The sequence below is a fragment of the Myxocyprinus asiaticus genome, chromosome 41, assembly GCF_019703515.2.
Source record: "Myxocyprinus asiaticus isolate MX2 ecotype Aquarium Trade chromosome 41, UBuf_Myxa_2, whole genome shotgun sequence".
Taxonomy (NCBI): Eukaryota; Metazoa; Chordata; class Actinopteri; order Cypriniformes; family Catostomidae; genus Myxocyprinus; species Myxocyprinus asiaticus.
In genome coordinates, this window is record NC_059384.1 from 8,247,969 (window position 1) to 8,275,571 (window position 27,603).

At 37.4% G+C, this 27,603-nt stretch overlaps 2 protein-coding genes across 6 annotated transcripts; both read right to left on the reverse strand.

Moving 5' to 3' along the window:
• Positions 1 to 35: 35 nt before the first annotated feature.
• Positions 36 to 19,066, reverse strand: LOC127431809 (copine-3-like). Its single transcript, XM_051682380.1, has 16 exons — positions 18,823 to 19,066; positions 15,855 to 15,995; positions 13,939 to 14,118; positions 13,759 to 13,833; positions 13,404 to 13,475; positions 13,229 to 13,309; positions 13,032 to 13,121; positions 8,587 to 8,685; positions 8,408 to 8,494; positions 8,254 to 8,313; positions 6,949 to 7,082; positions 6,808 to 6,862; positions 6,652 to 6,703; positions 4,654 to 4,787; positions 3,657 to 3,893; positions 36 to 1,287 (listed from the first exon to the last, which is right to left on the reverse strand). The coding sequence occupies exons 2-16, from the start codon at positions 15,984 to 15,986 to the stop codon at positions 1,150 to 1,152; spliced, it is 1,626 nt and encodes a 541-aa protein (XP_051538340.1). The 5' UTR covers positions 15,987 to 15,995; positions 18,823 to 19,066; the 3' UTR covers positions 36 to 1,149.
• Positions 19,067 to 20,999: 1,933 nt separating this feature from the next.
• Positions 21,000 to 27,411, reverse strand: LOC127431833 (cAMP-responsive element modulator-like). Of its 5 annotated transcripts, none has more exons than XM_051682421.1 (4): positions 27,339 to 27,410; positions 23,693 to 23,728; positions 23,407 to 23,557; positions 21,001 to 21,516 (listed from the first exon to the last, which is right to left on the reverse strand). In XM_051682421.1, the coding sequence occupies exons 3-4, from the start codon at positions 23,541 to 23,543 to the stop codon at positions 21,327 to 21,329; spliced, it is 327 nt and encodes a 108-aa protein (XP_051538381.1). In that variant the 5' UTR covers positions 23,544 to 23,557; positions 23,693 to 23,728; positions 27,339 to 27,410; the 3' UTR covers positions 21,001 to 21,326. The 5 variants fall into 5 exon arrangements, with proteins under 5 accessions (XP_051538378.1, XP_051538382.1, XP_051538381.1 ...); XM_051682420.1 differs by having other exon boundaries at positions 21,002 to 21,516; positions 23,693 to 23,937; positions 27,339 to 27,411; XM_051682418.1 differs by lacking the exon at positions 23,693 to 23,728 and having other exon boundaries at positions 21,000 to 21,516; positions 27,339 to 27,407.
• Positions 27,412 to 27,603: the final 192 nt, after the last annotated feature.

Consider the following 27,603-nt stretch of genomic DNA (forward strand, 5'->3'; position numbering starts at 1 on the left):
TTATATAAATCACCTCAATAATACTGCAAAAAATATATGTTTATATATTTATTTATTTTTTATTTGGCACAAAACATGCTACAGGGACATAGATGCTACTCACTAAAAAAAGCACATGCAACATATACAATAGTGTGTTAACACTACACAAGGCACCCTATAAAATGCAAACACAAAGTAGTCTGATAAAAAAAATAGCTTTAAAATATAACAAGGATGATCTAATTGCTTTCTTAGGGCTTGTGGTGGTAATGTAAACGGCAAATTACACCGAACAAAATAGACTTAAATCACAAATATAGTTAATACTGATCTTAATAGTTGATTAATGCATATTGCTTTTTATTGTATCCATGCACCGTGCATTCAGGCACATGATAGTAGCTGCTGTATTAAACTGACAAACATCAGTTTCAGCTTTCATCTGTATACATTAACTTTATATCCAACATTGAATATATGAGATAAATCTGAGCATTTTCCACAGTCTCTTTATGTCTATGTGCAGTCTTGCCATATGTAAAGCTTCACATATAAAGCTCCTATAATCTGTGTAAATCAATTTGTACAGGAACTGTAAAGAAAAATGCACAGGCACATTACTGCTATCCATGTAAGATTGTGTCTCAAATATACGGCAATATGGCTTTGCAAAATGCTTTATGATTTATTTAAAAAAAAAATCATCTACAGAAATAAAAACAAATGATATACATAAAAGTATGAGAATGGCATGATAGTAAAAAATCATAATGCTAACTCGTAAACAAGTTCCGAGAGGAGCTATAGAGAATTAAATGGCAACTGGGCTTGTTTTTAAAATACATTCATACCACCCTTATGTTTGGCCATCTCACCTGCAAGACTAACAGTGTTTCTTCAGCAAATTTTTCTGGAATTTAACAGGAATCATTTTCCTCCTTCTAGCAGAATATTAGGATACAGTCAGCCTTACTTTCCCTAACTATGCAGTCCTAACAAGATTTATAAAAGTATTTCACTTTAGAAGTAAGGCTCATGCAAAGCAACTGTATCATTATATAGGTGGTGTTTCTCTTTAGAAAGCATAATATTAGGTCAGCATTGCAGAGATGTAGCCAGTTGTTGAGTTGGAAGTTGTGTTCAGTATGAGGGAAGGGAATGGGCCCTTCACTTCTGTGTCGGCCCCTGTGAAGCAGCAACTGGAGTGTTATGGTTTGGAGGAGGAAACTTCATCATGTTAAAGAAAGTGACGACCTGACCAGGAACCTCCGCAAGAACACACTGAGCGAGAGCCTCTTTAGGAGACTACGTAGAGGGGGAGATAGAGAGAGAGAGAGAGAGAGAGAGAGAGAGAGGGAGAGGAAGAGGAGTGAAGTGTTAGTCATCAATCTTTAGACTTTTAACAGCAGAATATAATGTATAATATCGTGGTGGGGATGTCGAGAGGGGAGAAGCTAAATGCTTTGTTACAATACTATGCGGACATAATGCAAAAAATAAATAAATAAATAAAATCTTAGAGTATTAAAGGAATATGCCAGGTTCAATACAAGTTAAGTTCAATCGACACCATTTGTGGCATATTGTTGATCACCACAAAAATTAATTTCAGCTGGTGCCTCCTTTTGTTAAAAAAAAAACATTTACAGATTGGCCCCATTCACTTCCATTCTAAGTGCTTCACTGAAACCATTTTTAAACAAATGGAGGGACAAGTTGAAATTAATTTTCGCAGTAATCAACATTATGCAAAAGATGCTGTCGAATGAGCTTAATTTGTATTGAACCCGGAATATTCCTTTAACATCATGTCAGAAATACTGTAATTCACAGCCATCCACATCCTTGTCAAACTTCAGTTTTGTCAAACTCTGAATTGTATGACAACTCTTAGCTCTCCAATTGTAATGTCATGTAAAAAGTACAATAACTGTGGCGATAAAGAGTGTTAAAGTTAGATGCAGTGTTGGGGAAGCAACTTTGAAACTGTAGCTTCCCAAACTACAAGCTACTCATAATTTTAACGTAGTTAAACTATAGTCAAACTTCTCTTTTGAAAAAGTAGTTAGCTACACTTAAAGCTACCAACAAAAAGTTACTACCATATAACTATAGTAAAACCAGGTTAATTTCCATAAGGGTTATGCAAATAGGGTGTTCAGTAGTTACGCAGCATGCACGAGATGGGGTGTTCAAGCGAAAACTAATTTTGTTTCGCTTCAACAGCACCACCAGCGATATTAACAACAGAAAACACAACATAGATGCATTTCAATGGAGTCCTCCATCAAACAGAGAGAGATGGGGCTGAAGGTAGCTACAGTCACACCGTGTCCTACTCAGATGCCAAACAACAATAAAAGTTATCTTTTCTACATTAGTCCGAGTTTTTTGTCCTAAGCAGCTGCAAAGAGCAACGGGACATTATGTCGATCGCTTGGTTTCTATATTTGGCGTCACGCCCGGTAACCCCATCCGCTATGAACTGGCACCAGTCCAATATGCTATGCATGGTGCGAGAGCGAGGCAATCATCTGTGGTCCGCGACTGCTTTTGGTTCCTTGAATAAGGTATAATGTGCAATAGCCAGTGGAGTTTCTGGTAACCCCCTCGGGTAAGATGGTGCCAACCTAGGGAGTTGGTGCCCTACTCAGACTGTAATGCACGAATAAGGTTGAAGCAAAACAAAAATTTTCGCTTGAACGCCCCATCTTGCGCATGCTGCGTAACTACTGTTGCTCTTGTGCAAAGAGCTCTAAAGCGCGCATGCAGACTCATGAACGCGTACAGGAGAGTAATGATCAGTGGACTTCTCAATTATACTTTTGTGTCCTTTTGAAGCTTGAAGAGGTGGTCACTATAAACTGCCATTGTATGACATCACCGAGAACAAAAAATGTTCACAATTTCTCCCTTTGTGTTAAGAAAAAGAAAGAAAGTCATATAGGGTCATAACAATGGCTAAATTTGTATTTTTGGGTGAACTAATCCTTTAACCAGGAAATTGCGGCAAAATGTAGAAAGCAGCACGCTAAAGTCTTTTTGCAAAAATGTAGTTATATTAACGTTCATTCTATGAGACTAGGTTGGATGAAAATCAACCCCTGGGACATGAAATGGCCAAGTGGAAGAAACACCTAATATAAATTAGATTATGATAAAAACATAGTCTACAGTGGCCCCAAAAATATTTGGCCTTTTTTTTTTTTTGGATACTTAAGTCACAAATAAAACGACTGAATGTTGTTGCTTTAGATTAAAAACATTTTTTTATCATCTTTCTTAGCCATTTTGTCAATTAATTTTAAGCAAATGATCTCAAAGTGATTTTTACTTCCCCTCAACGTCACAAAGGTGTCCTAGCAGCGTAACCACAATGTGTAACCACATTAACTTTAGACACGTTCCACTAACATCTGACAACCAAAAAGTGTCAAAATCTATATTTTCAACTATATATCTGTTGTTTTATAATTTGAAATGTAACACAATTCTTGTTTTGCAAGCATTAACTAATGTTAACAAATGAAACCTTATTGTAAAGTGTTACTAATAAAGTTAAAGCTAGAGATGGACCCTGAACGACAGAAAGCCAAAGCCAAAGGAAGTACAAGGCCATTATAATTTTTGTATTCTTTTAAAACTCTTCAGAAAGTTTAAGAGGTTCCACTCACGTTCTGGAAATTTCTGAAGGGCACAAACTGCACAATGTCTCGTACGGCCGGCTCTCCTGTTATAGACCTCAGTTGTCCATCATCTCCATCCAGAATCTCCATGTCTGTGAAGTCGGCTTTGCCCACTCCCACAATAATAATAGACATGGGCAGGCGGGAGGCAGCAACAATGGCTGTCCGGGTCTGATCCATGTCTGTGATCACTCCGTCAGTGATGATCAGCAGAACATAGTATTGCTGAAACAGACAGTGGATTATATACAAAGGGATCCAAACATCTGAGATCAATAATACATTTTTTCTAATTTAATAACATTTTTTCATTGCAAATTATATTGTCAGCATAGCAATTTGAGTGAAAAGTTTAACTGAAAAATTGACATAACTGAATAGTATTTGGTATATCCCCCTTTTGCTTTAATGACACCATGCTCTCAAGCTGAACTTCACAAGTTTGTGTAAAACCTGATGATCAGTGTTATCCCTGCATCTGCATATTTCTTCTTCATTTTAAAAGAATATTCCGGGTTCAATTCAAGTTAAGCTCACTCGACAGCATGTGACTACGCACGCCCGGCCCCCAATCGGGCTAATCAGCCGAGGAGAGGGATAAATAAACATCATGTAAGTGCTTTCATAAAATTATAAGCTGCACATTTCTGCTTTTAAACCCTCCAAAAATTGGCCCCATTCACTTCCAAAAGTGAGTGCCTCACTGTAACCTCCATTTTTGCTTTTTTTCAAAGAAAAGGACGGATGAGTCAAAATTAATTTTTTATGGTAATGTACATTTTGCCACAAATGCTGTCAATTGAGCTTAACTTGTGTTGAATCTGGAATATTCCTTTAAGTTATAATGCTTCTTTGTTTTACATTTAAAAAAAAAAAAAAAAAAAACATTTTTTACTCCAAAAATGTATTTCCATATTTTCTATGTGGTCTCTTTCGGACCCCACTGAATGTACAGAAGACTGTTTGGGTTTGGGTTGACCCTTACCGATGCGGTGTTCTGCTGTAACGCCTCCTGTGCAAAACGTGCCACGTGTGTAATGATGGGGGCGAAATTTGTTGGGCCGTAAAGTTTGACCTGAGGAAGGCACATCCTGTAGGCCTGCACCACGCCCTCAACACCTGCGAGAACAGAAATACATCTTCTTGTTCATACGCATTATTTCTGTCAATGAGGGATATACAGTGCATCTGGAAAGTATTCACAGCGCTCCACTTTTTCCACATTTTGTTATGTTACAGCCTTATTCCAAAATGGATTAAATTCATTATTTTCCTCAAAATTCTACAAACAATACACCATAATGACAACGTGAAAGAAGTTTTTTTAAATCTTTGCAAATTTATTAAAATTAAAAAATGAAAAAAATCACATGTACATAAGTATTCACAGCCTTTGCTCAATACTTTGTTGAAGCACCTTTGGCACCAATTACAGCCTCAAGTCTTTTTGAGTATGATGCTACAAGCTTGGCACACCTATTTTTGGGCAGTTTCTCCCATTCTTCTTTGCAGGACCTCTCAAGCTCCATCAGGTTGGATGGGGAGCGTCAGTGCACAGCCATTTTCAGATCTCTCCAGAGATGTTCAATCGGGTTCAAGTCTGGGCTCTGGCTGGGCCACTCAAGGACATTCACAGAGTTGTCCCGTAGCCACTCCTTTGTTATCTTGGCTGTGTGCTTAGGGTCGTTGTCCTGTTGGAAGATGAACCTTCGCCCCAGTCTGAGTTCCAGAGCGCTCTGGAGCAGGTTTTCATCAAGGATGTCTCTATACATTGCTGCATTCATCTTTCCCTCGATCGTGACTAGTCTCCCAGTTTCTGCCGCTGAAAAACATCCCCACAGCATGATGCTGCCACCACCATGCTTCGCTGTAGGGATGGTATTGGCCAGGTGATGAGCGGTGCCTGGTTTCCTCCAGACATGACGCTTGCCATTCAGGCCAAAGAGTTCAATCTTTGTTTCTCATGGTCTGAGAGTCCTTCAGGTGCCTTTTGGCAAACTCCAGGTGGGCTGTCATGTGCCTTTTACTGAGGAGTGGCTTCCGTCTGGCCACTCTACCATACAGGCCTGATTGGTGGAGTGCTGCAGAGATGGTTGTTCTTCTGGAAGGTTCTCCTCTCTCCACAGAGAAATGCTGGAGCTCTGTCAGAGTGACCATCGGGTTCTTGGTCACCTCTCCGACTAAGGCCCTTCTCCCCCGATCGCTCAGTTTGGCCGGGCGGCCAGCTCTAGGAAGAGTCCTGGTGGTTCCAAACTTCTTCCATTTACGGATGACGGAGGCCACTGTGCTCATTGGGACCTTCAATGCTGCAGAAATTTTTCTGTACCGTTCCCCAGATCTGTGCCTCGATACAATATTGTCTCGGAGGTCTACAGGCAATTCCTTGGACTTCATGGCTTGGTTTGTGCTCTGACATGCACTGTTAACTGTGGAACCTTATATAGACAGGTGTGTGCCTTTCCAAATCATGTCCAATCAACTGAATTTACCACAGGTGGTCTCCAATCAAGTTGTAGAAACATCTCAAGGATGATCAGTGGAAGCAGGATGCACCTGAGCTCAATTTTGAGTGTCATGGCAAAGGCTGTGAATACTTATGTACATGTGATTTTTTTTTCGGTTTTTATTTTTAATAAATTTGCAAAGATTTCAAACAAACTTCTTTCATGTTGTCATTATGGGGTATTGTTTGTAGAATTTTGAGGAAAATAATGAATTTAATCCATTTTGGAATAAGGCTGTAACATAACAAAATGTGGAAAAAGTGAAGCGCTGTGAATACTTTCCGGATGCACTGTATGCAGTGTTGATTCACAGACCTTAACCTCGCCTCAAAATCCGATCACAAGTGGTCACAGGAGACACATTTGGGACATGTTACTACCAAGTGTAAACTGTCATGTGTCAAGCTTGACCACCTGTGACTGGATCACCCGATATGAATGTTATTACCAGGTGCAAACACGGGCTAACGGTAACATACCGGCACAGTATGGATTTGAGGGATTGAAGTTAAGAGGAAACTCGTGCGACACCTGTAAAAGACGTCAAAGAGATCAGAAAATTTGGTTACCGACATTTTTCCGAACAGATGTAAAAACAAATACGTTTGAAATTATAAATGTTACATTTAAATTACCTGCCAGTTGGGTGGAATCTGGGCGCCAAACCCAAACGCTGGAAACATTTTGTCACTGCAAGAGATGAAAGAACATTCGAGGCATATGCAGTTATTAAGTGTGGAGCGATTTTGCTGTATGATGAATAAAAATGTTCCTACCTGTCATAATCCTGGACCACAAGGCCAACTGACCAGATGGCTGAGAGATATTCATTCACACCTTGAGGACTGATGTAGTGTAAAGAATGAGGTGTCTTGGGGTCCCCATTTGACCCTGTGAAGTCGATGCCCACCTGATGAAAAGTAAAAAAAAATCTATATGTAGTATATGGGTGTTTCTTCAACTTCGAACACTTTCAATCTGTGAATTTCAAGAAAGTAAATTCCTGTTTTCACACTCTTACTAGTTTATTTAATTGACTACTACTACTACTACTACTAACAATGTCCAACAGTGTATGTACATGCACCACAGGAGATTTATGTCAATTGTCTTGTAATTCTTCCTGAATGTCATCATAATTCCTACAACATCTCGAATTCTATATTGTGTTTAATATAATTCTGTGGTGGACTACATTGTCTTGCTAAGGCTGGTTTCTTAGCTAACATTTTATGTATACTAAATACAAACAATAAAATACATTTTTACCATTTTTGCACAGTTTGGCAAAATTACAGCTAGACTGAAAATGATGTCCACTAAAAACACTCTCCTGTGTATACCTTGAATTGTTTTTGTGTGTTCTTCAAACATCACTTTTCTCAATATTTAATCTCAAGCATGCTTTTTGTTGACTTGGTTAACAAGTACACTAACTTTTTACAAAACTTTATTAGAGGAAGAAATATTTGGTGTGACTGAAATGCCACCACAACTGTGAGACAATAATAATATTTGGAAAATTGATAGAAATCATTTTCAGACAATAAATATTGAAATCGTTTATTTTTATTTCACTCTTTGTGTAGATTATCATAGCTTTAAACATTTAATAATTTGTATTTTTTTAATAGATTTGTATAGTTTAATATTGAAAGTCTGGGTCTAGGACAAGGCTAAAACAGTAAATTCTACACATAAATGGCATTTGAAAAAGTACCTAGTAAAAGGCCTAGTAAAACATCAGTTTTAATGTGACCTTCATATAACAAAAAGACAAAAAGTTGAAATCTGTTTGTTTTAATAAAAATCAACTACTGGGATATTAAGTTGCCCGAAGTTGAAGAAACACCTATATACTGCCCACTATTTTTCTTAAATAGTATGGGCTGTAATTTAATTATATATATATATATAGTCTGCATGAACATAGAGGCCATACATTTTATAATTTTTTCTGTCTTGTTTAAATTCACTTAATTTTCTCATTATCTCATCATACCAAAAGTTGCGTAAATGATACAATTTTGCAAATAGTGTACTGTAAATGAAAGAACATTGCAGTATAATGCATAACTTACAGTGAAATTTATCTGGCAGCCTCCCATTACGTAGTCTAGAAAGGTGTATTCTCTGGTAATCTGAGAGAACATATGCAGCATTATGACATTTTGCATTATAATGTAACGGGTATAATGTTGGATGTCGTTACTAGGTGTGTTTATGTAACAGTACCTGACAAACTTTCACACTCACGACTCCAGAGTTCTTATAATTTTTCTTCTTCTGTTTTTTCTTGCTGTTTATACACTCAAACTCGGCCTGCAGGACACATGTCAAACTCTTTAGTTCAAACACAAACATCAGTCTGCTGTACGGGACAGAAATCAAACATATGCTCAGGATTTTCTTACTGGAGTAGTGCGGGAAGCCTCTTGCAAGCGTTTCATAGTGGTCTCAAAAATCCCTATCAAATCATGAGACCCATCGCTGTCATAATCGTAACATTCAACCTAGAGAGGGTTCAAAATACATGATGAAATGATTCCAAACTTAATCAGATAGAGAGAGAGAGAGATTAAAAGAGTGAGGGATTGTGGTTATATGGAGAGAGATCATGCAAAATGAAGAACCAATAGATAACCACAGATCTATTGGTCTCTTCATCAAAACACTAGTAAAACACCACTGAAACCACACACCAAACAGGATATCAGAACTCTAAATGAATGAATGGAAGAATAATATCTGTCTCCATTGACTGCTCTTAAAAAAAAACAAAAACTGATATTTTTGGAATGGAACATTCATAGAAGATTCTGGAGAATTCCAGTATAAACATTCTGCTAAACTTCTCATTTTGTGTTCCATTTGCATTCCATTTACATTAGGCATGTCATAAAATATCGATATAACGATTATTGATTGTCATGTTATTTTATCAATATATTTTTGAGGCATCGATATATTAACATTAGCCGACATGTAAAATTAGAAGCCTAATTTTTGTGCTTTCCAATTCACTCAGGCTTCTGTTTAATGTTTGGCATAATAGCATTGGGAGACCACAAGGTGGTGATACAACATTGACTGAAGCAGTTCGCAAAGCACAGGTATCACAACATAGGACGGGTATTTTAGAGCTCCTTGCACGAGATGCATACTCACAAAAGATACAAAGGTTTTTGTAGTTCTCCAAGAATGAAAGTGACGGGGGAGTCACGTGACGCCATGTGAGGATCGGTCGTGTGAATGGCGAGCTCTGAGCACTTTGCTAGATTGAATACTTTTTATGATATACACTACCGGTCAAAAGTTTTGAAACACTTGACTGAAATGTTTCTCATGATCTTAAAAATCTTTTGATCTGAAGGCATATGCTTAAATGTTTGAAATTAGTTTTGTAGACAAAAATATAATTGTGCCAACATATTTATTTAATTATAAAACTAAAATTTAATTAAAAACATAAGTGCCCAACATAGATGGGAACTCCTTCAATACTGTTTAAAAAGCATCCCAGGGTGATACCTCAAGAAGTTGGTTGAGAAAATGTCAAGAGTACATGTCTGCAAATTCTAGGCAAAGGGTGACTACTTTGAAGATGCTAAAATATAACACAGGTTTGATGTATTTTGGATTTTGTTTAGTCACAACATAATTCCCAGAGTTCTATTTATGTTATTCCATAGTTTTGATGACTTTACTATTATAAATGTGAATAAAATAAATTATAGTAAAGAAAGAGTAAGTGTTTCAAAACTTTTGACCGGTAGCATAAACCGATGAGATTCGATACACTCTGTTCCATAACTGTTCTAAGAGGACAATATGTCAAAGAATTCAAAATCCTGGAGACATTAAAAGACACTTACGTGCTCAAGCTGACACCCCTGAGCAGGCTGTGGGCCAGGGAGTCGATTTGGTCAGAGAGATGCAGGAAATGTGGCGAGAGATGCTGAATATGTCAGCAATGTTGACGAAGGTCGTTGCTGACTTGGAGGATCTTGCTGTGATACGTAGATCAATCACTGCCATGGAGGCGAAGTTTACTGATGTGGTCACAAGAGTGGGTGATGTCGAGAAATGGATCGATTATATGGAGTCATCGGAGAGGGAATTATCTGCTAATCCTGTAGCAACTAAGGTGGATTTGGCACATGTCTGGGAGAAGTTGGAGGACATGGAGGACCATAGCCTGCGGAATAACGTCTGTATTGTCGGAAGATGGTCAGAATATGGTGAAATTCCTGGATGGGCTCCTTCCGAGTCTGCTCGACATAGCAGGCCATAAGCTGGAAATCGAGCAAGCTCACAGGGTTCCGGCTCGGCAATCCACAGATCTTGTGTTACGTGAGGCGGGGAGTAAAGGAAGGCTTTCTTGGAAGAACCACAGCATTTTCTTGTTCCCAGACTTTGCGAACTCGACAAGAGAGAAACGTGATCGATTCAAGGAATGCAAGAAACTTTTACATCAACAGAAGGTCGCTTTTGCACTGAAATTCCCAGCCAAATTGAGAATAGATGCTAAGGATGGCCGTAAAACATTTACATGCCCACAGCAAGCGATGTCCTTCATAAAGTCAATGGAGTGAGTGAGTCATCATGTGATACTCACATTGCAGCCGAGTGGACCAGCTCACTGAACATTCGTTTGACTGTTTGTTTTTTGTGCTGGTTCCGTCTAGCGACTGGAGATTATTTTGTAGAGCAACACACCTTCGGGACGGTTTTGTGGATGAATCTACATGCTCTTTGTGCTTAATCTGCCTATCGGCTGGAGTTTATTTTGTGGAGTATTTCTTACAAAGTCATTGGAGTGAGTAAGTCACTCTCGAGGAGGGGTAGTGGAGAGGCACTTATAGTTTTAAATGTGTGTATTTATTATTATTATTATTTTATATATATATGTATTTATTTATTTTAATTTAAATTTTATGATCTGCGTGTGTAATCGGGCTTGGCCACAGGGATGTTTGTTGGGGGCTGGGGATTGGGAGGGGGGAAGGGAAATAATGGGGTTTAAGGGGGATAATGGTTCACTCTGTCATGAATGTTTTGTTGTGTTATGTGTCATGCTTGAGGAGCAACCAATAAAAATGTTAATCTAAAAAAAGAATAAAAAGTGACAATGAGTTTGCAGGTTAGTGTATGAAACTGGTTTAACCGCGCAAACTATACGATTAGAAATGATTATGCAATTTCTCTGTATGTAGCCTTGAATATGTTTCATTCAAGCTGTCACACCACATAAAGACATACTTGTAACTGAAATTACACGTGGGCTATATGAAAGCTGCATATACACAATATATCATCCACTGATGGCTAGAGAAAATGATCTAGACTTTTGATAATGATTTGGGTCTAATTTAATGGAAAACTATGCGAGTTGCCCTCTGTGTGCGCTGTAGAATTTTAAGCAACCTCTGGAGTCAGAGCTGAGCGTCGCCCTTTATAGAAGATACTTGTTTCTTATTTTAGAATGCGCCATGTCATCCGCCAGACACGTCCAGTGTGCGAACCTCTATAATTTACCCTGCCGCTCACACAAAGTTGTGTTGAGAAATATGTCTAAATAGACAAAGACTATTGTGCAATGGGTAGCCCTATTTATATCTGAATTTTTTTATAAATATCGATAATCATCGGGAAAATCTTCTGATTATCGATGCATGTAAAAGGCATAGATCCCAAGCCTGATTTACTGTACATGTATTAATTTAGCAGACGCTTTTTTACAAATCCACCTATAAATGAACAACTCACAAATGTGATTCACAGAAGAAAGTAATGTGGGTTTGAAACAACATGTGTTGAGTAAATGATGAAAGAATATACATTTTTGGGTGAACTATCCCTTTAAACAATTGAGAAGGGTTGATAATGACATATTCAGAAGATAACATTTTAAAAGAATAGCTCTATAGAAGACACACCAGAAGCTATTCAATGACACATCAGTTTATGAATAAAATACACATTTTGTTTAAAAAAAAAATACCTCTTTTCCAGACAGTGAGTTTCCCTTTAAGATGCTTTTGCAAAAAAACAAAAAAATATCACAAAGTCAAGTAAACTAATTGCAAGTCACTGAAAAATCCAATGACAATTCTCTCTCTCTCAACCCTTGTTAAAGCATTTTTACATCGTAAAACACCTTTCGGATTAACCAATAAACACTAAGGGGTTTTCGTTTCAAAACGCTCTCCGTCCATACTAGCGTTTTCAAGCGTTTTCCAAAAGTTGCTCATCCACCCTGAAACGTCTGAAAACGCTTGCGTCCCTGTACTGCGCTTGAGTAAAACATAAGACGCTTCGACATGCGTTATTTCCGTCAGGCGTTTATTTACTTTCCGCCTCTTTGAAATGTTGCGGCAATGTCGAGGAAAGGCACTGAGGTGGAGTTGTTGCTGCGGGTAACGCTACACCATAAAGTTGCAAAAGTGAGTGAAAATGTAGACTGGGAATCATGCCAAAACAAATACGGCGAAATATTGGACCGCTTCAAAGAGCACTATCCTTCTGATGATGCAGTTTACCCCCACAGTAAGGACGATCTCACAAAACGTATTACATATAAAACGTATCAACTTATTATACATGACTGCATCACGACTAAAAATGCGTCATCGTTTTCAGAAGCCTCCGTTTTCACTGTCCACACTACAACGCGAAAACGCCGTTTTCAAATGTATCCACTTTGGAGTGCGTTTTCAAAAAGCTCAGTTTTCGCGGACAAAAACGCCATCTCAGTGTGAACGGAAGGCCAAAACGGAGATAAAAAGATGCGTTTTCAAACGAAAATGTATTAGTGTGGACAAGGCCTAAGTATGAAACCCTATTATAGAAACTCTACCTTGATTGGTTTCTCTATGTCTCCACCACAGACAGACTGCAGAGAGATTTTAAAAGGTCTCCAGCTTGGGTTCAAGTTGTTCTTCACCACCTGAGTAAGAGATTTTTTCATTATGACAGGTAGGAAGTTAGGAACATTTTCATTTTGGGTAACTATCCCTTTAAGGGGAATGATACTGTATGTTAGCAGATCTGCACCTCTGTTCTGTGCGCAAGCTGCCAGCCTGTTCCTGTTTGCCTGTAAAACTCCAGGTATGGGTCTGACTTTCCAAAGAAATCCTGTAACAAAACCCACTTAGACATTGTCTACGTTCTATCCTTTAGAAATAAAAACAAATTCTCAGTCTCGCTCTTCAGTCACTCATAGTCTTACCTTGTTGTCCAGTTTTCTGGCCTCCACCTCAAAATTCACAACTCTGTTGTCCTTGATTTCCTCTGCACAGATCTAAAAAGAACAATAAAATATTTGCTGTTTTACCACGGCATTGATATGTTTAAAAGTGTTGATTAATTTTCTAATGGCATGGTTATGAAGTAGTTCCAGCATTCCTGTATTCATTATTTTAATAATTTAACAGTCTGAAGTCAGTTATTCTTTACATACTGACTGTAAGCTAATTTTCTTTATGCCGTAAAATGTTTATGCAAAATTATTATCCCGAGGCAACATCATGCAGAGTGAATTTTATGTTTAACATCATAAGAACTTGTGTATGATGGACATTCACCGTAATAGTTCCCCTTCCTGCAGGTTTTTTGCTTTTTAGCACCAAAGGTCTTGTCAGCTTGCTGCTGGAAACAATCTGAGTAGATATTTAAAAACAGCTGATAAAACACATTGGATGACATCATGGAAGAGAAAATTACTTTTAAACAATGATGTTTTTGAGATTTTGAGATTGTCTTACCTGACCCAATGAGCACTCCACCTCTCCCAGGAAGTCATCATCACTTAAATCAATGGTTTTATTGTCAATATCATAAATGCTGAATCTGAGTTTCTGAACGATTTCAAAGTAGTAATCGACGACAAACTTCTTGGCAAATTTTGGGTTCAGGCAGTTCTTTACCCTCTCAGTGCGATCAACCTGCAAAAAACACATTCATTCACTTTCAGACTGTCTTTACTACAGAGCCCATGAAGGGACAGAGAGGGACTTTAATTTCTGAAATAGTTTTGTGATTCTTCACAATAGTTTGCGTTCCCTCACAATAAGTTTTGTGTTTTGTCGCAATAAGTTTTGTATTCCATCGCAACAGTTTGCACTACTTCACAATAAGCTTTGTGTTAACTTGCAATACTTTGCTTTTCTTCACAATAAGTTTTGCTTTCCCTCATAATAATTTGCGTTCCCTTACAATAAGTTTGGCATTTGGTTGCAATAAGTTTTGCGTTCCCTCGCAATAGTTTGTGTTCCATTACATTAAGTTTGGCATTCCTTCAGAATACTTGCGTTCCCACACAATAAGTGCTGCGCTCTCTTACAACAGTTTTGCATTCTATTACAATAAGTTTTGCGCTCCTTTGCAACAGTTTTACATTCTCTTACAATAAGTTTTGCATTTCCTCGCAATAGTTTGCATTCACTCACAATAGGTTTTGCGTTCCCTCACAATAATTTTGTTTCCTTGCAATAGTTTTCATTCTATCACAATAAGCTTTGCTTTCACTTGCAATACTTTGCATTTCTTCAAAATAAGTTTTGCTTTCCCTCACAATTAGTTTTTTGTTCTCTCACAAAAGTTTGCATTCCGTCACAATAAGTTTTGTGTTTGGTTGCAATAAGTTTTGCGTTCCCTCGCAACACTTCCATTCCCTCACAATAAGCTTTGTGTTTTGTCACAATAAGTTTTGCATTCCTTCGCAATAAGTTTTGCATTCCCTTGCAATAATTTTTTGTTCTCACACAATAAGTCGTGTTCCTTGCAATAAGTTTTGCGTTTTGTTGCAATAAGTTTTGCATTCCGTTGCAATAAGTTTTGTATTCTCTCAAAATAAGTTTTGCATTCATTCACAATACGTTTTTGCTCCCTTGCAACAGTTTTGTATTCTCTTACAATAAGTTTTGCGTTTCCTTGCAATAGATTATGTTCTCACACTATAGGTTTTCGTTCCCTTACAATAATTTTGTGTTTCCTCATGATAGGTTTAATTCCATCACAATAAGTTTTGTGTTACCTCACAATAAGTTTTGTTTTTCCTCACAATAATTTTTTTGTTCCCTCACAAAAGTTTGCGTTCCTTCACAATAAGTTCTGCATTTGGGTGCAATAAGTTTTGCATTCCTACGCAACACCTGCATTCCCTCACAATAAGTTTTGTGTTTTGTCACAATAAGTTTTGCGTTCCCTCGCAATAGTTTGCGTTCCCTCACAATAAGTTTTGCGTTCCTTCACAATAATTTTGCACTCCCTTGCAATAGTTTTGTGTTCTCTCACAATATGTTTTGCATTCTCTTACAATAAGTTTTGTGTTTCCTCATAATAGTTTGCTTTCCCTCAATATAGGTTTTGAGTTCCCTCACAATAATTTTGAGTTTCCTCGCAATAGTTTTCATTCCATCACGACAAGTTTTGTGTTACCTCACAATAAGTTTTACATTCTCTCACAATAAGTATTGCATTTCCTTGCAATACTTTGCGTTCCTTCACAATACGTTTTGCCTTTCCTCACAATAAGTCTCGTGTTTCCTCTGCATATTTTTGCGTTCTCTCAAAATATGTTTTGCGTTCCCCCACAATAGTTTTGTGTTCCCTCATAATAAGTTTTGTATTCCCTACATGTTCCCTAAATTTTTTTGTGCAAAAAGTCAATTCAACTGACCTCAAACCACTGGTTTCCAGATGAATTCATGAGCAGGACACACAGGGGGTCAGACTTTGATCCCATGTCCAAGTCCAGCAGATGTTCACAGGAGACTGTCAGCTCCACCTTTGTAACACACGGCGTCGCCATTGGACTGAACTGTTTACATGGAAACATTGCATGGAGACTATATGATGACTGTGCCATGGGAACCGAAAGTATCTGTGATAACAGAGGATTACTCAAGCCAAAAAACTGTCAAAACACTCATATTCATAATGGGTAAGTGGTTTTTGTGTGTGGCAGCGGGGGCGTGGTTGAGCGTCCGTCGAGAGAGAGAGAGAGCGGTAAGGATGCATGCACCTGAGCCAGATTATGACTAACACCTGTCTCTAATTGTAGTGAGATTAGGGAGAGCGGCATAAAGGACCACGCCAGTGCCAGAACGGAGAGAGAGTTTGGGACCAGTAAAACATCTAGTGAAGCTCTAAGAGCTGAGACATCTACTCTGAAGCACTGAGTTTATTGACAGTGAAATTGTTCATTAAAAGTTTCCTACCTGTGATCGAGGAATCCAGTTCCCTGTGTCCTTCCTTCACTGATCTTTGCCACATTGTGTTTTCCAATTTCCAAGTGATTTGGTCAATAACAACACATGCAGTAGGCATTGTAACCTCTATACAACAATGTAATAATTAGGCCACACAGCTATAAGTATTTGCACAATTCACATTTAGGGGATATTTTGAAAAATATCTTATTTAAATTTGTTCTCAGACAGTTCACTGAGGGGATTACAATGTAAACTATGCAATGTTGTGCACATAATCTGGTTAGAGTTACTTAATTTTTTACAATAAGCCTAGTTGTTACCACTCATTCTAGTAGCAGTAGGCGACATCAGGGTTGCCAGTGGTCTATTTTTAACCCAGTACAATGGATGTTCATAAAAACATTTATTAAAATTGTTTATATTATTTATAATATAAGGTTACAAGTATTACAAAGCAAAAAATAAGTAAATATGCTTTCTATGATGTGTTGGAGTTTAAGAAATGGCTATAATTATCTTAACATGAATATTATTAGGAATAAAAGTATGTAATTGTATTAAAATGTGTTATGGATAAAGGATTAATGAAAAGCTGATTGATTATTTATTTTGCACTCCCTAATGCTTGACTTGCTGTAATTGTAAAACACTAAACATTTAAGACAATGGAAAACAAACATTTTAAGGAACTAGATTTGAATTTTTTCAATCCTTAAGGTTAGTCTCAGTCTCAGACAGCATGCCCATGGACTACCCACAGATCATTCACAGCATGATGCACACTGCAGCAAAAGGGGCAAGAGCTGGCAGAAAATCTATTCTGATTGACTGGCTGCAATGCAGCTTTGTTTAGAAGTTACTAGGCTGCTACAACAAGCACCTTTGAGAAGAAACTAGTCAAAAACTAGACTGGATTTTCCAAAGCTTGCAAAGTTTATGGCACTGAATGTTTGAAAAAAATTAAAGAGTAGCCTACTGTTTGAAGCACATTATGTGATTAAGTGATTAGATGAATGAGCTACCACTTTGCTGCATGCCATTCCACATTTAATGATAAACATAATAATAATAATAATAAAAAGTACACACATACACGTATGTGTGCTAATTCATTTTTATTTGTGCTAATGAAACTTTTAGCCCACCAGCACCAGTGCTAACACCTAAAATAATAAGTGTACAGCCCTGCAAAGCATGGAGGTTTATATAGGCCTTTAGTTGTTATTTAGAATAAGTATGGTATATTAGCCCATCGACTGTTGCTGATATTGTTTTCTTGTTAATAATTATTTCATTTGAATTTACCACGACAGTGATTAGTGTTCTCTTTGATGAACTTACCCTGCTCAAGTCAAACCAGTTCTCAGCAAGATCGTGCAATACATCGCAAAAGAGCGTATTTTACTGCACTGTGATGCATTGTATAATAATATGTTTTTATTGTTTTAAGCCAATTTACTGGAAATTATAAAGTGAAAACTAACACTATTTTACTTTTATCTAAATCTAATAGTTGCAACTTTACTAAAATAGTTAGGTTTACTCATTGTGAAGACCACATTATGTGAACTTGAGTTACATGAGTTTTGAGAAAGATCATTACTAAATTACTTTGAAGCAAAAACATTTTACTTGTTAGGGTTTACTCACAGATACAACAACTTGGGGACAGGGACCAGATTTATTAAATGATCTGATGAACATACACATTTTCTTTGTGTTGCTATTGTCTATTTGCTGCTGCAACAATGCAATGAAGTCCCAAGAATAAAGTTGTTTACTCTACTGAAATACAAAATGTTATTTATAATTTACTGTATACTAACCATGTTTTCTTAATGCCATGTTTGGACCACACATATGGTATTCATTCAGTACCATGGTAGTATATCTAATACCACCACTGTACAATGGTACTGGCACTGGTATACTGTAATAGCATCTACTATACAGATACTAATCTTTGTTGTCTAATGCAATGAACATTCGTATATTTTTAAGTGTGTCTTAAGTGTGCAAATGCTTTTTGGGGGCTGCTAAATCTTGAAAATCCAAAATTTGACGTGATGACAGCACTGAAAAATCTTTCCATTCAATATTCTCAATAACCTCCCCCACACACACAAACACACAGTGACTCAACCAGATACACAGACTGTTTTTGATACTACACACCCTTCTGCATGTCACTACCACCTACCTCTGCAGAGGCCTAACACATTCACACTACTACACTGTTATGATTCACACTGAAATATAATTCTGCACACAAAAGCTCGAAGCCACTGATTTATTATTTACAGTGACGTCATAATCCCACGCAACGCGCAAGTGGCTACGGAAAACTACTGCGTCAACTGGGGTTAAAGAGTAACACTGTAGCGCTGGGAGTAGTTGTTGTTTCATTCCATAAAAAGAGAATGAATAACTTACATTATGTATTTAGTAGTTCGTCTCTGACTTCGTTATTGTGTCGATAGTTTCGGTTTAGCCTGCCTTCTTTGTCTGGGTCTACTCGGAGTTGTGAGACTGGTTGTTACAAGTGTAGGTAAAGAAAAAAAGAAAGCGTAACTAACTCCAATGTGTATGATCTTTTCCTGTAAAAGAGCTGCTTTGATCTGAAGTTGTGAGGGAGACCGTTGCGTCGCCCCACTGATGCTGTACTGCGCATGTGCAGTAGCCTCGAGCAGTTAAGGAAATTACTTACTGTAACAGCCACAGCCAGTGGGAGTGTCTCTAAAATGTATTTTGAAATGTATTTTTCTTTCATATGGATCTCAGGACTTGAAAACAGATCAGTTAAACTGGTGTTTCACGTACCTTTTGTTTCCCTTCAACAGTTTTACAATAAATGGGAATAAAACCTAATGTAAACAACCCTAGAATGCCTCTATCATGCGTTTTTGTACTGGAATACTGTCACAAATGAGTCACATAAAATGTGTAGAGCATATGGTTACAGTTATAGTTCACCTAAAAATGAAAATTCTCTCATCATTTACTCACCCTCACGACATCCCAGATGAGTTTGACTTTCTTTCTTTGGCTTAACTCAAACAAAGATTTTTAGAATAATATTTCAGCTCTGCAGGTCCATACAATGCAAGTCAACAGGGTCCAATATTTTGAAGTTAAAAAAAGAACACAAAGGCAGCATAAAAGTAATCCATATGACTCCAGTGGTTTATTCAATGTCTTTAGAAGTGATTCGATAGGTGTGGGTGAGAAACAGATCGATATTTAAGTCATTTTTCGTATAAATTCTTCTCCCTGCCCATTAGGTGGCGATATGCACGAAGAATGTGAATCACCAAAAACAAAAGAAGAAACACTCTTACTAGGGAAAGCACTTACAGTAGGAGGGCTGTTTGAAAGTGGAGATTTGTAGTAAGAAAGGACTTAAAAATTGATCTGTTTCACACCCACACCTATCATATCACTTTAGATTAAAACTCTGGAGTCATATGGATTACTTTTATGCAACCATTTAGAGCATTTTGGACCTTCAAAGTTTTGGACTCTGTTGACTTGCATTGTATGGACCAACAGAGCTGAGATATTCTTTTAAACTTTTTCAGCAGAAAATCAATATTCTGCTTGTGATCAGCAGAATATAGAAAGTCATACACATCTGGGATGGCATGAGAGTGAGTAAATGATGAGATCATTTTCATTTGTTCCATTAAATCAAAAAAGTCAATCAAACTGAACTTTGGATATCCCACACAAAAACTATAAACACAGTGATGATCATCTGTTCTACAGGCAGGTTTGGGAGGGTTACTTTTGAAATGTATTCCACTACAGATTACAGAATACATGCTGTAAAATGTAATTTGTAACGTATTCCGTTAGATTACTCAAGGTCAGTAACGTATTCTAAATACTTTGGATTACTTCTTCAGCACTGGTAGATTTTTCACTTGTTTTGACTATAAAAACTCTGCCAGAACAGTAAGACAAAATACACATGTTAAAAATATATTCTCTGAAAAACCTAAATATCTTATGCAGTGTTGTTTCTAAAACAAGATAAATCAAACTGATCTTGTTTTAAGGATTTTTAGATATTTTTACAGGAAAACAATAAAAAAATTATTATTAAGAATATGACTTTCGCCCTAATATCAAAGGTCTTATTAGAAAAAAAGAAATTATGATCCAATGTGAATTTTCTTGATAAAAATGTATGATCGTGCCTGGTAACATGTGCATGTAAAATGGCTAGAAATAGCATTTTAGCTTAGAGTAAAGCTGAAAATTTACACAAGGTTTATTTCTATTTCTTCTGCTCCAAACTTACTTCAAACTTACTTCTCTGTCTGCTCGTATGAATGTAACACATCACAAGAAAGTGTTTCACCGCTGTTCAAATGCACTTTGGATCGCATCGTTTATATGAATAAATGTTTTCCATCTGAAAGGACTAAATATTAAATGAAACAAATGACAATAAAATGCAAAGTAATCTCTTCAGTAATCTAAATACTTTTTGAATGTAACTGTATTCTAATTACCAATGATTTAAATTGTAACTGTAGTGGAATACAGTTACTTATATTTTGTATTTTAAATACGTAATCCCGTTACATGTATTCTGTTACTCCCCAACACTGTCTACAGCAAAATAAATGTCTGTTCAAGCCATATTTATTAAATATACATATGTATATTTACAGTTACTATATTCACATCAGTTTCTGTGTGAATAGTGAATGATGACTGCATAACACTGATAAATGTGGCCCTCTGAAATTACATACAGAGGACATTCAGAGAAATATCTCTAGATTCTTTACTCAGTTTTGACTGTAAACGTCAAATATTTAATCTAGTTTTCAATATAAAACCTTTCAAAATGAGCATAGGCATTATTGTGCTGGTCTGGTGTTCAGTTTTCACAGAAGATATAAAACACACACATATGACAGCAATATTTAACCATTAAAATAGGAACAGGAGTCAATCAGGGGAAGGTGTGAGAACTGCAATCTGGTGTGCCATATAAACAGGATTCCTTTAGATGCTTCAGTTAGTTTCTTGTTCTGGTTTTCCATCGTGGCAAGGAGGGTCTCTAGACTCTGCACATGCTCCTTTCTCCTGCGTCTGCACTGTCTGGCCGACTCCCTGCAAAAAGCACAAGTAACACGGGCAACACACCATATTCACTGGCTTTGGAGCATTCTGTAGCCACCAGCATACATGCATGCACACATCACCATCTTCTGCACATGGGACAACACAACCATGCAGCCATCACCTTATTTGACAGTTGTGAGTGGTCAACATGGTGGCTAGACATTTTGTGAAAAGCCTGTTTGCCACTTTGTGGCAAGTCTGTAAATGGCAAAGTCTTTAGTGTGTGGCTTGTAATGGATTGTTGCTATTCATTTTTGTGAGAGTAAAGATTTTTAAGAGCCTTGAGTTCTTCAATGAGCGCCATGTTTTGTTTTTCAAGTACAGCAACTCTATTCTCGAGACATTTGACATATTCTTTCTTCTTCCGACGGCATTCCCGGGCAGCCTCCCTGGAAGCAACAACAGACAGGCTCCATAAGCATGAATACATTTGTGTTATCTCTAACCCATATGACTCTCTTTCTTCTGTGGAACACAAAAGGAGATGTTAGGCAGAATGTTTGGGACTGGCAGCCTTAGTCACCATTCACTGTCATTGTATGGAAGAAGATGCAATGAAAGTGAATGGTGACTAAGGCTGTCAGTCCCTAACATTCTGCTTTTGGTGTTCCACAGAAGAAAGAAAGTCTTACAGGTCTGGAATGGCATGTGAGTGAGTAAATGATGACAGAATTTTAATTTTTGGGTAAACTGTGCCTTTAAGAAGTTACGTTTTCCCATTTAAGCATGAAGACAAAAGTAAATGGTAAGACAATGAGATAAAATTTTCAAATTCAAGATGGAACAAGCATGATTATCATGATGCAGTGATACTGGAAATCCTGTGACTTTATCACAGAAGGTAAGCAGACTAATGGATGCAACAGAAGAACATGTGAGACTTCAACCGCAGAAAGAGCTGATGAATATGTAATGGTAGCCAGCTGGTAGGTAGCTGTGCAGTGTGTAAACCTCACTCCCCTGGCCTCAAGAGGCACACTAGCGATGGACGCTAGAGGCTGTAGCCTTTAGCCTCCTCGTTAGTGCGCCTGCCTCCCATGCCAGAGACCCCAGTTCAAATCCTGCTCATGGAGTGGGTTGAGTAGGACCAGTTATAGTGGTGCCGTGACCCGGATGGAAGTGAGGTTTAGGGGGTTAGTGTAATGGTAGCCAGCTGGTAGTGTGTAAATTTCACTCCCCTGGCCTCAAGCAGCGCACTAGTGATTAACGCTAGAGGCTGTAGCCTTTAGCCTCCTTGATAGCGTACCCGCCTCTCATGCCGGAGACCAAATCCCACTCACAGCAGGTTGAGTAGGACTGATTACAAAAAGATTGTTCAACATGCCCAGACTGACAAGCTACTTCTAACATCATGCAGAAAGAATGAGCTGTTTGAGAAGTAAAGAATCAATTGTTGACAATTTGGTGAAACATGAAAATCAGGTGAATATGAAATAATGTCAATGAATTCATGTTCTTAGGCTACAGAATGATTGAGAACCCTTAAAGGGATAGTTCACCCAAAAATGAAAATTCTCTGATAATTTACTCACCGTCATGCTATCTGAGATGTGTATGACTTTCTTTCTTCTGCAAAACACATTTGAGGATTTGTAGAAAAAGATCCAGGCACAGCAGGTCTTTAGAGTCTGGAGTCAGGATGGATTACTTTTATGCTGACTATTTGTGTTTTTTGGACCTACAAATATCTAATCACCACCCTCTCCCATTCCAAGAAACTGCTGAGTCTGGATCTTTTTCTACAAATCTTCAAAACTGTTTTGCAGAAGAAAGAAAGTCCTACACATCTCAGATAGCATGACGGTGAGTAAATTATTAGAGAATTTTCTTTTTTGGGTGAACTTTCCCTTTAAGTGGGGCAGGACTGCTGGGTTTTACCTGTTTTTCAACAGACGGAGTTCCCTCTTGCGTGATGCCTCCTCAGCCAGTTCCTGAGGGCTGGGTAAAGAGCCAGGTGAGTTGCCCATCATCTTGGAAAGCCTAGAGGTAGGAGAGTGAATCTGATACGACGACATATCTGCAGTAGTGGCTGCAAAAAACACATTCACATTCATTCATGGAAGAATATTACAGGATATCCTTTCTTTTGAAAACATTATTTTCCTGGATATTTTATGTGACTAAAACCTGTAATATGTAAACAATAATGATAAAGTATGTGTACCCGTTTAAGGATGGGCAAGGAGGAGGCAGGAACTGGCTGAACAGTAAACATAAAGTTTTAATGTCAAACTTAACTTAAAACAAACATAAACAAACACAGACACACATGCAACGCGGCCGCATGCGTCTCTCTCTCTCTCTCGATCTCGCTCTCCCACTGATCAGCTGATTCAGCGCAGGCCACACCCTCCTCCTAGTCACAGTATGATATTGTGGTTATTGGCATGGCTTTGTAGGGTGTTGCACCTATGGTTATACATAACCAAGATAGAGCACAACATTGAGTCATTGCTTTTTTACATCAGTACTATACCATCACAAAACATCTGAAAAGTAGTGTTAACACTATAACATTTTCAAAGACAAAACAAATTTTGCAGTATTTTAGGACATTTTTAGATTTTAGGTGGCACCTGCTGTACCTTTTGTGTTATGGCTATAGATAGAGTAATTAGGGCATCTTGGATGCTGAATACCTTTTTATTTTACTCTTTTGTATCTAGTCAGTTTAGAGGTTAAACTGTGTAGCAAGAGTGTGTTTTGTTTATTTTATTATTTGGCGACGCCCACGTCCCTCTTTCCCCTTCTCTGTGTCTCGGAATTAACTTGGTATTGTAAATATCGAAGAATCTGTGATAGTACGGGGCTGGAGACGACACATACACATCAGACACGAACATAACAACATGCATTACTAAATTTTTTACTTTCTAGGACACATGGATTGCCTGACAGTTTTATGTAAACATATATACTGTATGTCAAGTAGATGGGGCAAAGATGAATGACTTAATGCCTTTGACACCAGGAAGCCTGCTGTTACCTAGACTGCTAATATTTGTCATTCTTTAGAGTACAGTGAATGACCGGTCTTACTGACTGAATGGCTTAGACTAAGCTTCAATATATGAACATGTTGAATGTGTTTTGAAATGTGACTCATGCACTGAAAACAACATCTAAATTAACTGCTGTTATTCAAGTCAAAGATATTATTTAATATCACCAAATTAACCTGAATACAACACCAACACCAACAAAAGAAACTGTAATAGTTTGATCAGGTGTAAAAATGCTGGCTACCACTTCTTGAAGTGTTCTTGTTGCTTAAGGAACTCAAGGTACTAACCAAACAAAAACCAAATTTCAGTATAAGGTAACCTAAACTCTAAACTGAGACTGAAATGTGTTGCCCTCTTTAAAGAAATACACCAGGTTCAATGTTAAGCTCAATTGACAGCATCTGTGACATAATGCTGTTAACCACAAAAAAATTATTTCGACTCGTCCCTCCTTTTCTTTAAATCAAAATTCGAGGTTACAGTGAGGCACTTACAATGGAAGTGAATGGGGCCAATTTTTGGAGGGTTTAAAGGCAGAAATGTGAAGCTAATAATTTTATAAAAGCACTTACATTAATTCTTCTGTTAAAACTCATGTATTATTTGAGCTGTAAAGTTGTTTAAATCTTCATTTTTACAGTCGTTTTAGGGTTTTAGGGTTTGTTGACATTACATTATCATGGCAACGAAGTTGTAAAATTGGCTAAATACACAGAAAAGGTTAGTAAGCGATTTTATCACACTAAAAGTTTGTTACATTTTATTGTTCACGTCTTGAGGCTATACTTTTGAAATATTGAGTATTTTAATTTTTACGGATTGACCCCATTCACTTTCATTGTAAATGCTTCACTGTAAACCAGATTTGTGATTTTTTTTTTTTTTTTTTAAGAAAAGGAGGGGAATGTCCAAATTAAGTTTTGTGGTAATCCACATTATGCCACAAATCCTGTTGAATGAGCTTAACATGTATTGAATCCAGAATATTCCTTTAACATCAACACAATTACACTAGAATGTAGTATTATAACTCTCTACAAGCATGCTAGCGGTGACTTTTAGATATTATTGTGGCTAAGAGTTCAAATCTGCTAATCTCCTTCAGCAAAAATCTCAACAGTGAGATGATTAATCTGAGATGACAAACTGGCATTTGTCCTAAATTGTAAGACAGACAAAAAGTACATTTATCCATAAAACACACATACTAATTACAATTTAAAATGAGAGGAGGGATAGCTTTATATAAATAAAAATTAAAAAAACATGAATGTGAAATTGACAAGAAGTCCATTTTGATGATTTCTAATTTCCTCTGCCCACGATATCACCATGAAACCATATTAAATGTCTGCATGGACTAAAGGCTGTGAATGAATACCCACTGGAGAACTGGAAACACATTGTGTGGCAGCTGAATAAGTCACAGAAGTTGATTAAACACAGATCTACATGCAGTGCAGTTATAAACTGGATTATACACCAGTGAGAGCTCTGACACAGTATTTGTGCAGAGAGCGAAATGCAAGACATCCTGTTCTGATGAAAATGGCAATGATCCTCACAACTCTTATTCATGATCACAGTCACGAATAAGAAAAAAACAGCAGGTCACATTAAGGACAAAAATGAACTTGCATCATCCTTACTTAATTTTCATCCATACTGTTTGATCTTTCTTTAATCAAATTAAATATTCACAATTTAAAGGAATATTACATGCTATTTATGTACTATTTATGCTGTAAAGTTGTTCAAATCATCATTTTTATGGTTGCTTTAGGGTTTACGGCATTACGTCGTCATGGCAACGAAGTTGTAAAATTGGATATAAATGTACTTTTACTCAGAAAAGGTTAAAATCATGTTAACACGCATATTGTTTTTGTCTTGTGGCTATCCTTTTGAAACAGTGAGTATTTTAACATTTATTCCCCGTTCACTTCCATTGTAAATGCCTCACTGGATCCCAGATTTATGCCTTTTATTTTTAACAAAAGGAGGGACGAGTCTAAATATATTTTTGTGGTAATCAACATTATGCCACGCATGCTGTCGACTGATTGAACCCAGAATATTCCTTTAAATGTTTTAATATTATTAACGTTAAAAAGTGCACTGCAAGATATGCAAGTGCTTGTAACATTTCTCTGCATGTCTTGAAATCTCACTTTCTCTTTGTCTCCGTGGAGACTGCAGAGTATTATCTAAGAGTGATTAATCGGATAGTTTTGCTCTCACAAAAGGAGCTGCCTGTAATCACAGAATGACTCTGGACTGACGTCAATGTACATCTTATTTGCTGTTCAGCATTTACATTTCCCTGCTGGTGTCCAATTCTAGGAAACATGATGGCGTCAGATGTACTGTGAGTGGGCAGAGCATTCATGCATTTTAGAGCGAGAGAGAGAGAGAGAGAAGGCGAGAGAGAGGTGCTGAAAAAATGAGTGATTGCTACAGCTGAATTGAACAAGAAGTGGAAAAAAGACTTAAGTGAGAATTTCATACTTTTTAGCCTGTTGCATACTACACATACTTTTCACTACAAGAATAAGGTGTACCATCTCTGTTTGTTTCAAACAAAACTTTAGTTTTATGTTTGTTCTTTTTTAAATTTCGTTTTTGTTAATATTCTCTGATTACTATTTAATCAAATTCAAAATTATCCAACAAACACACTGGGAAAATCACCTAAACTGTGGAATAAAAATGCAATCTTTGTAAAGACATATTTAAAGCGAGTTCCCAACATTAAATACAATTAAAACCACATGACAAGCACACAGAAACAAACAACAAACATACCTGATTCTGTCTCATCTCCAGTCACAGCCATGTATAGTGAGCTGAAAGCTTGTCTGTGTCTCTCTGCTGTCAGTATGTAATGCTGTCCAATCCACAAGCTCAGTGTGCAGTCACTGTCAGGGCCATTGACATCACTATGACATCATTAGCATCCTGATGTCAGTAACACAGTGGCTCGCGGAGCCAGCCCTCCCCTTTCCCCCCTCCCTCCTCTGTGCTCATTCACACATCAAACTGTCAGGCCGAGGGGATCTTGTGCTGTTCA

What these genes read in the sequence shown, in the direction of transcription:
- LOC127431833 (XM_051682418.1), bottom strand. Translation starts at nt 27,369, where the DNA reads ATGGCTGTGACTGGAGATGAGACAGAATCAG. An exon ending in TGGAGATGAGACAGAATCAG is followed by an intron (nt 23,558 to 27,338) that starts GTATGTTTGTTG and finishes TGTTTTTTGCAG; the next exon opens with CCACTACTGCAGATATGTCG. An exon ending in CTCCGTCTGTTGAAAAACAG is followed by an intron (nt 21,517 to 23,406) that starts GTAAAACCCAGC and finishes TGCTTTTTGCAG; the next exon opens with GGAGTCGGCCAGACAGTGCA.
- LOC127431809 (XM_051682380.1), bottom strand. Translation starts at nt 15,986, where the DNA reads ATGGCGACGCCGTGTGTTACAAAGGTGGAGCTGACAGTCTCCTGTGAA. An exon ending in CCAGAAAACTGGACAACAAG is followed by an intron (nt 13,310 to 13,403) that starts GTAAGACTATGA and finishes GTTTTGTTACAG; the next exon opens with GATTTCTTTGGAAAGTCAGA. An exon ending in ACATAGAGAAACCAATCAAG is followed by an intron (nt 8,686 to 13,031) that starts GTAGAGTTTCTA and finishes AACCCTCTCTAG; the next exon opens with GTTGAATGTTACGATTATGA.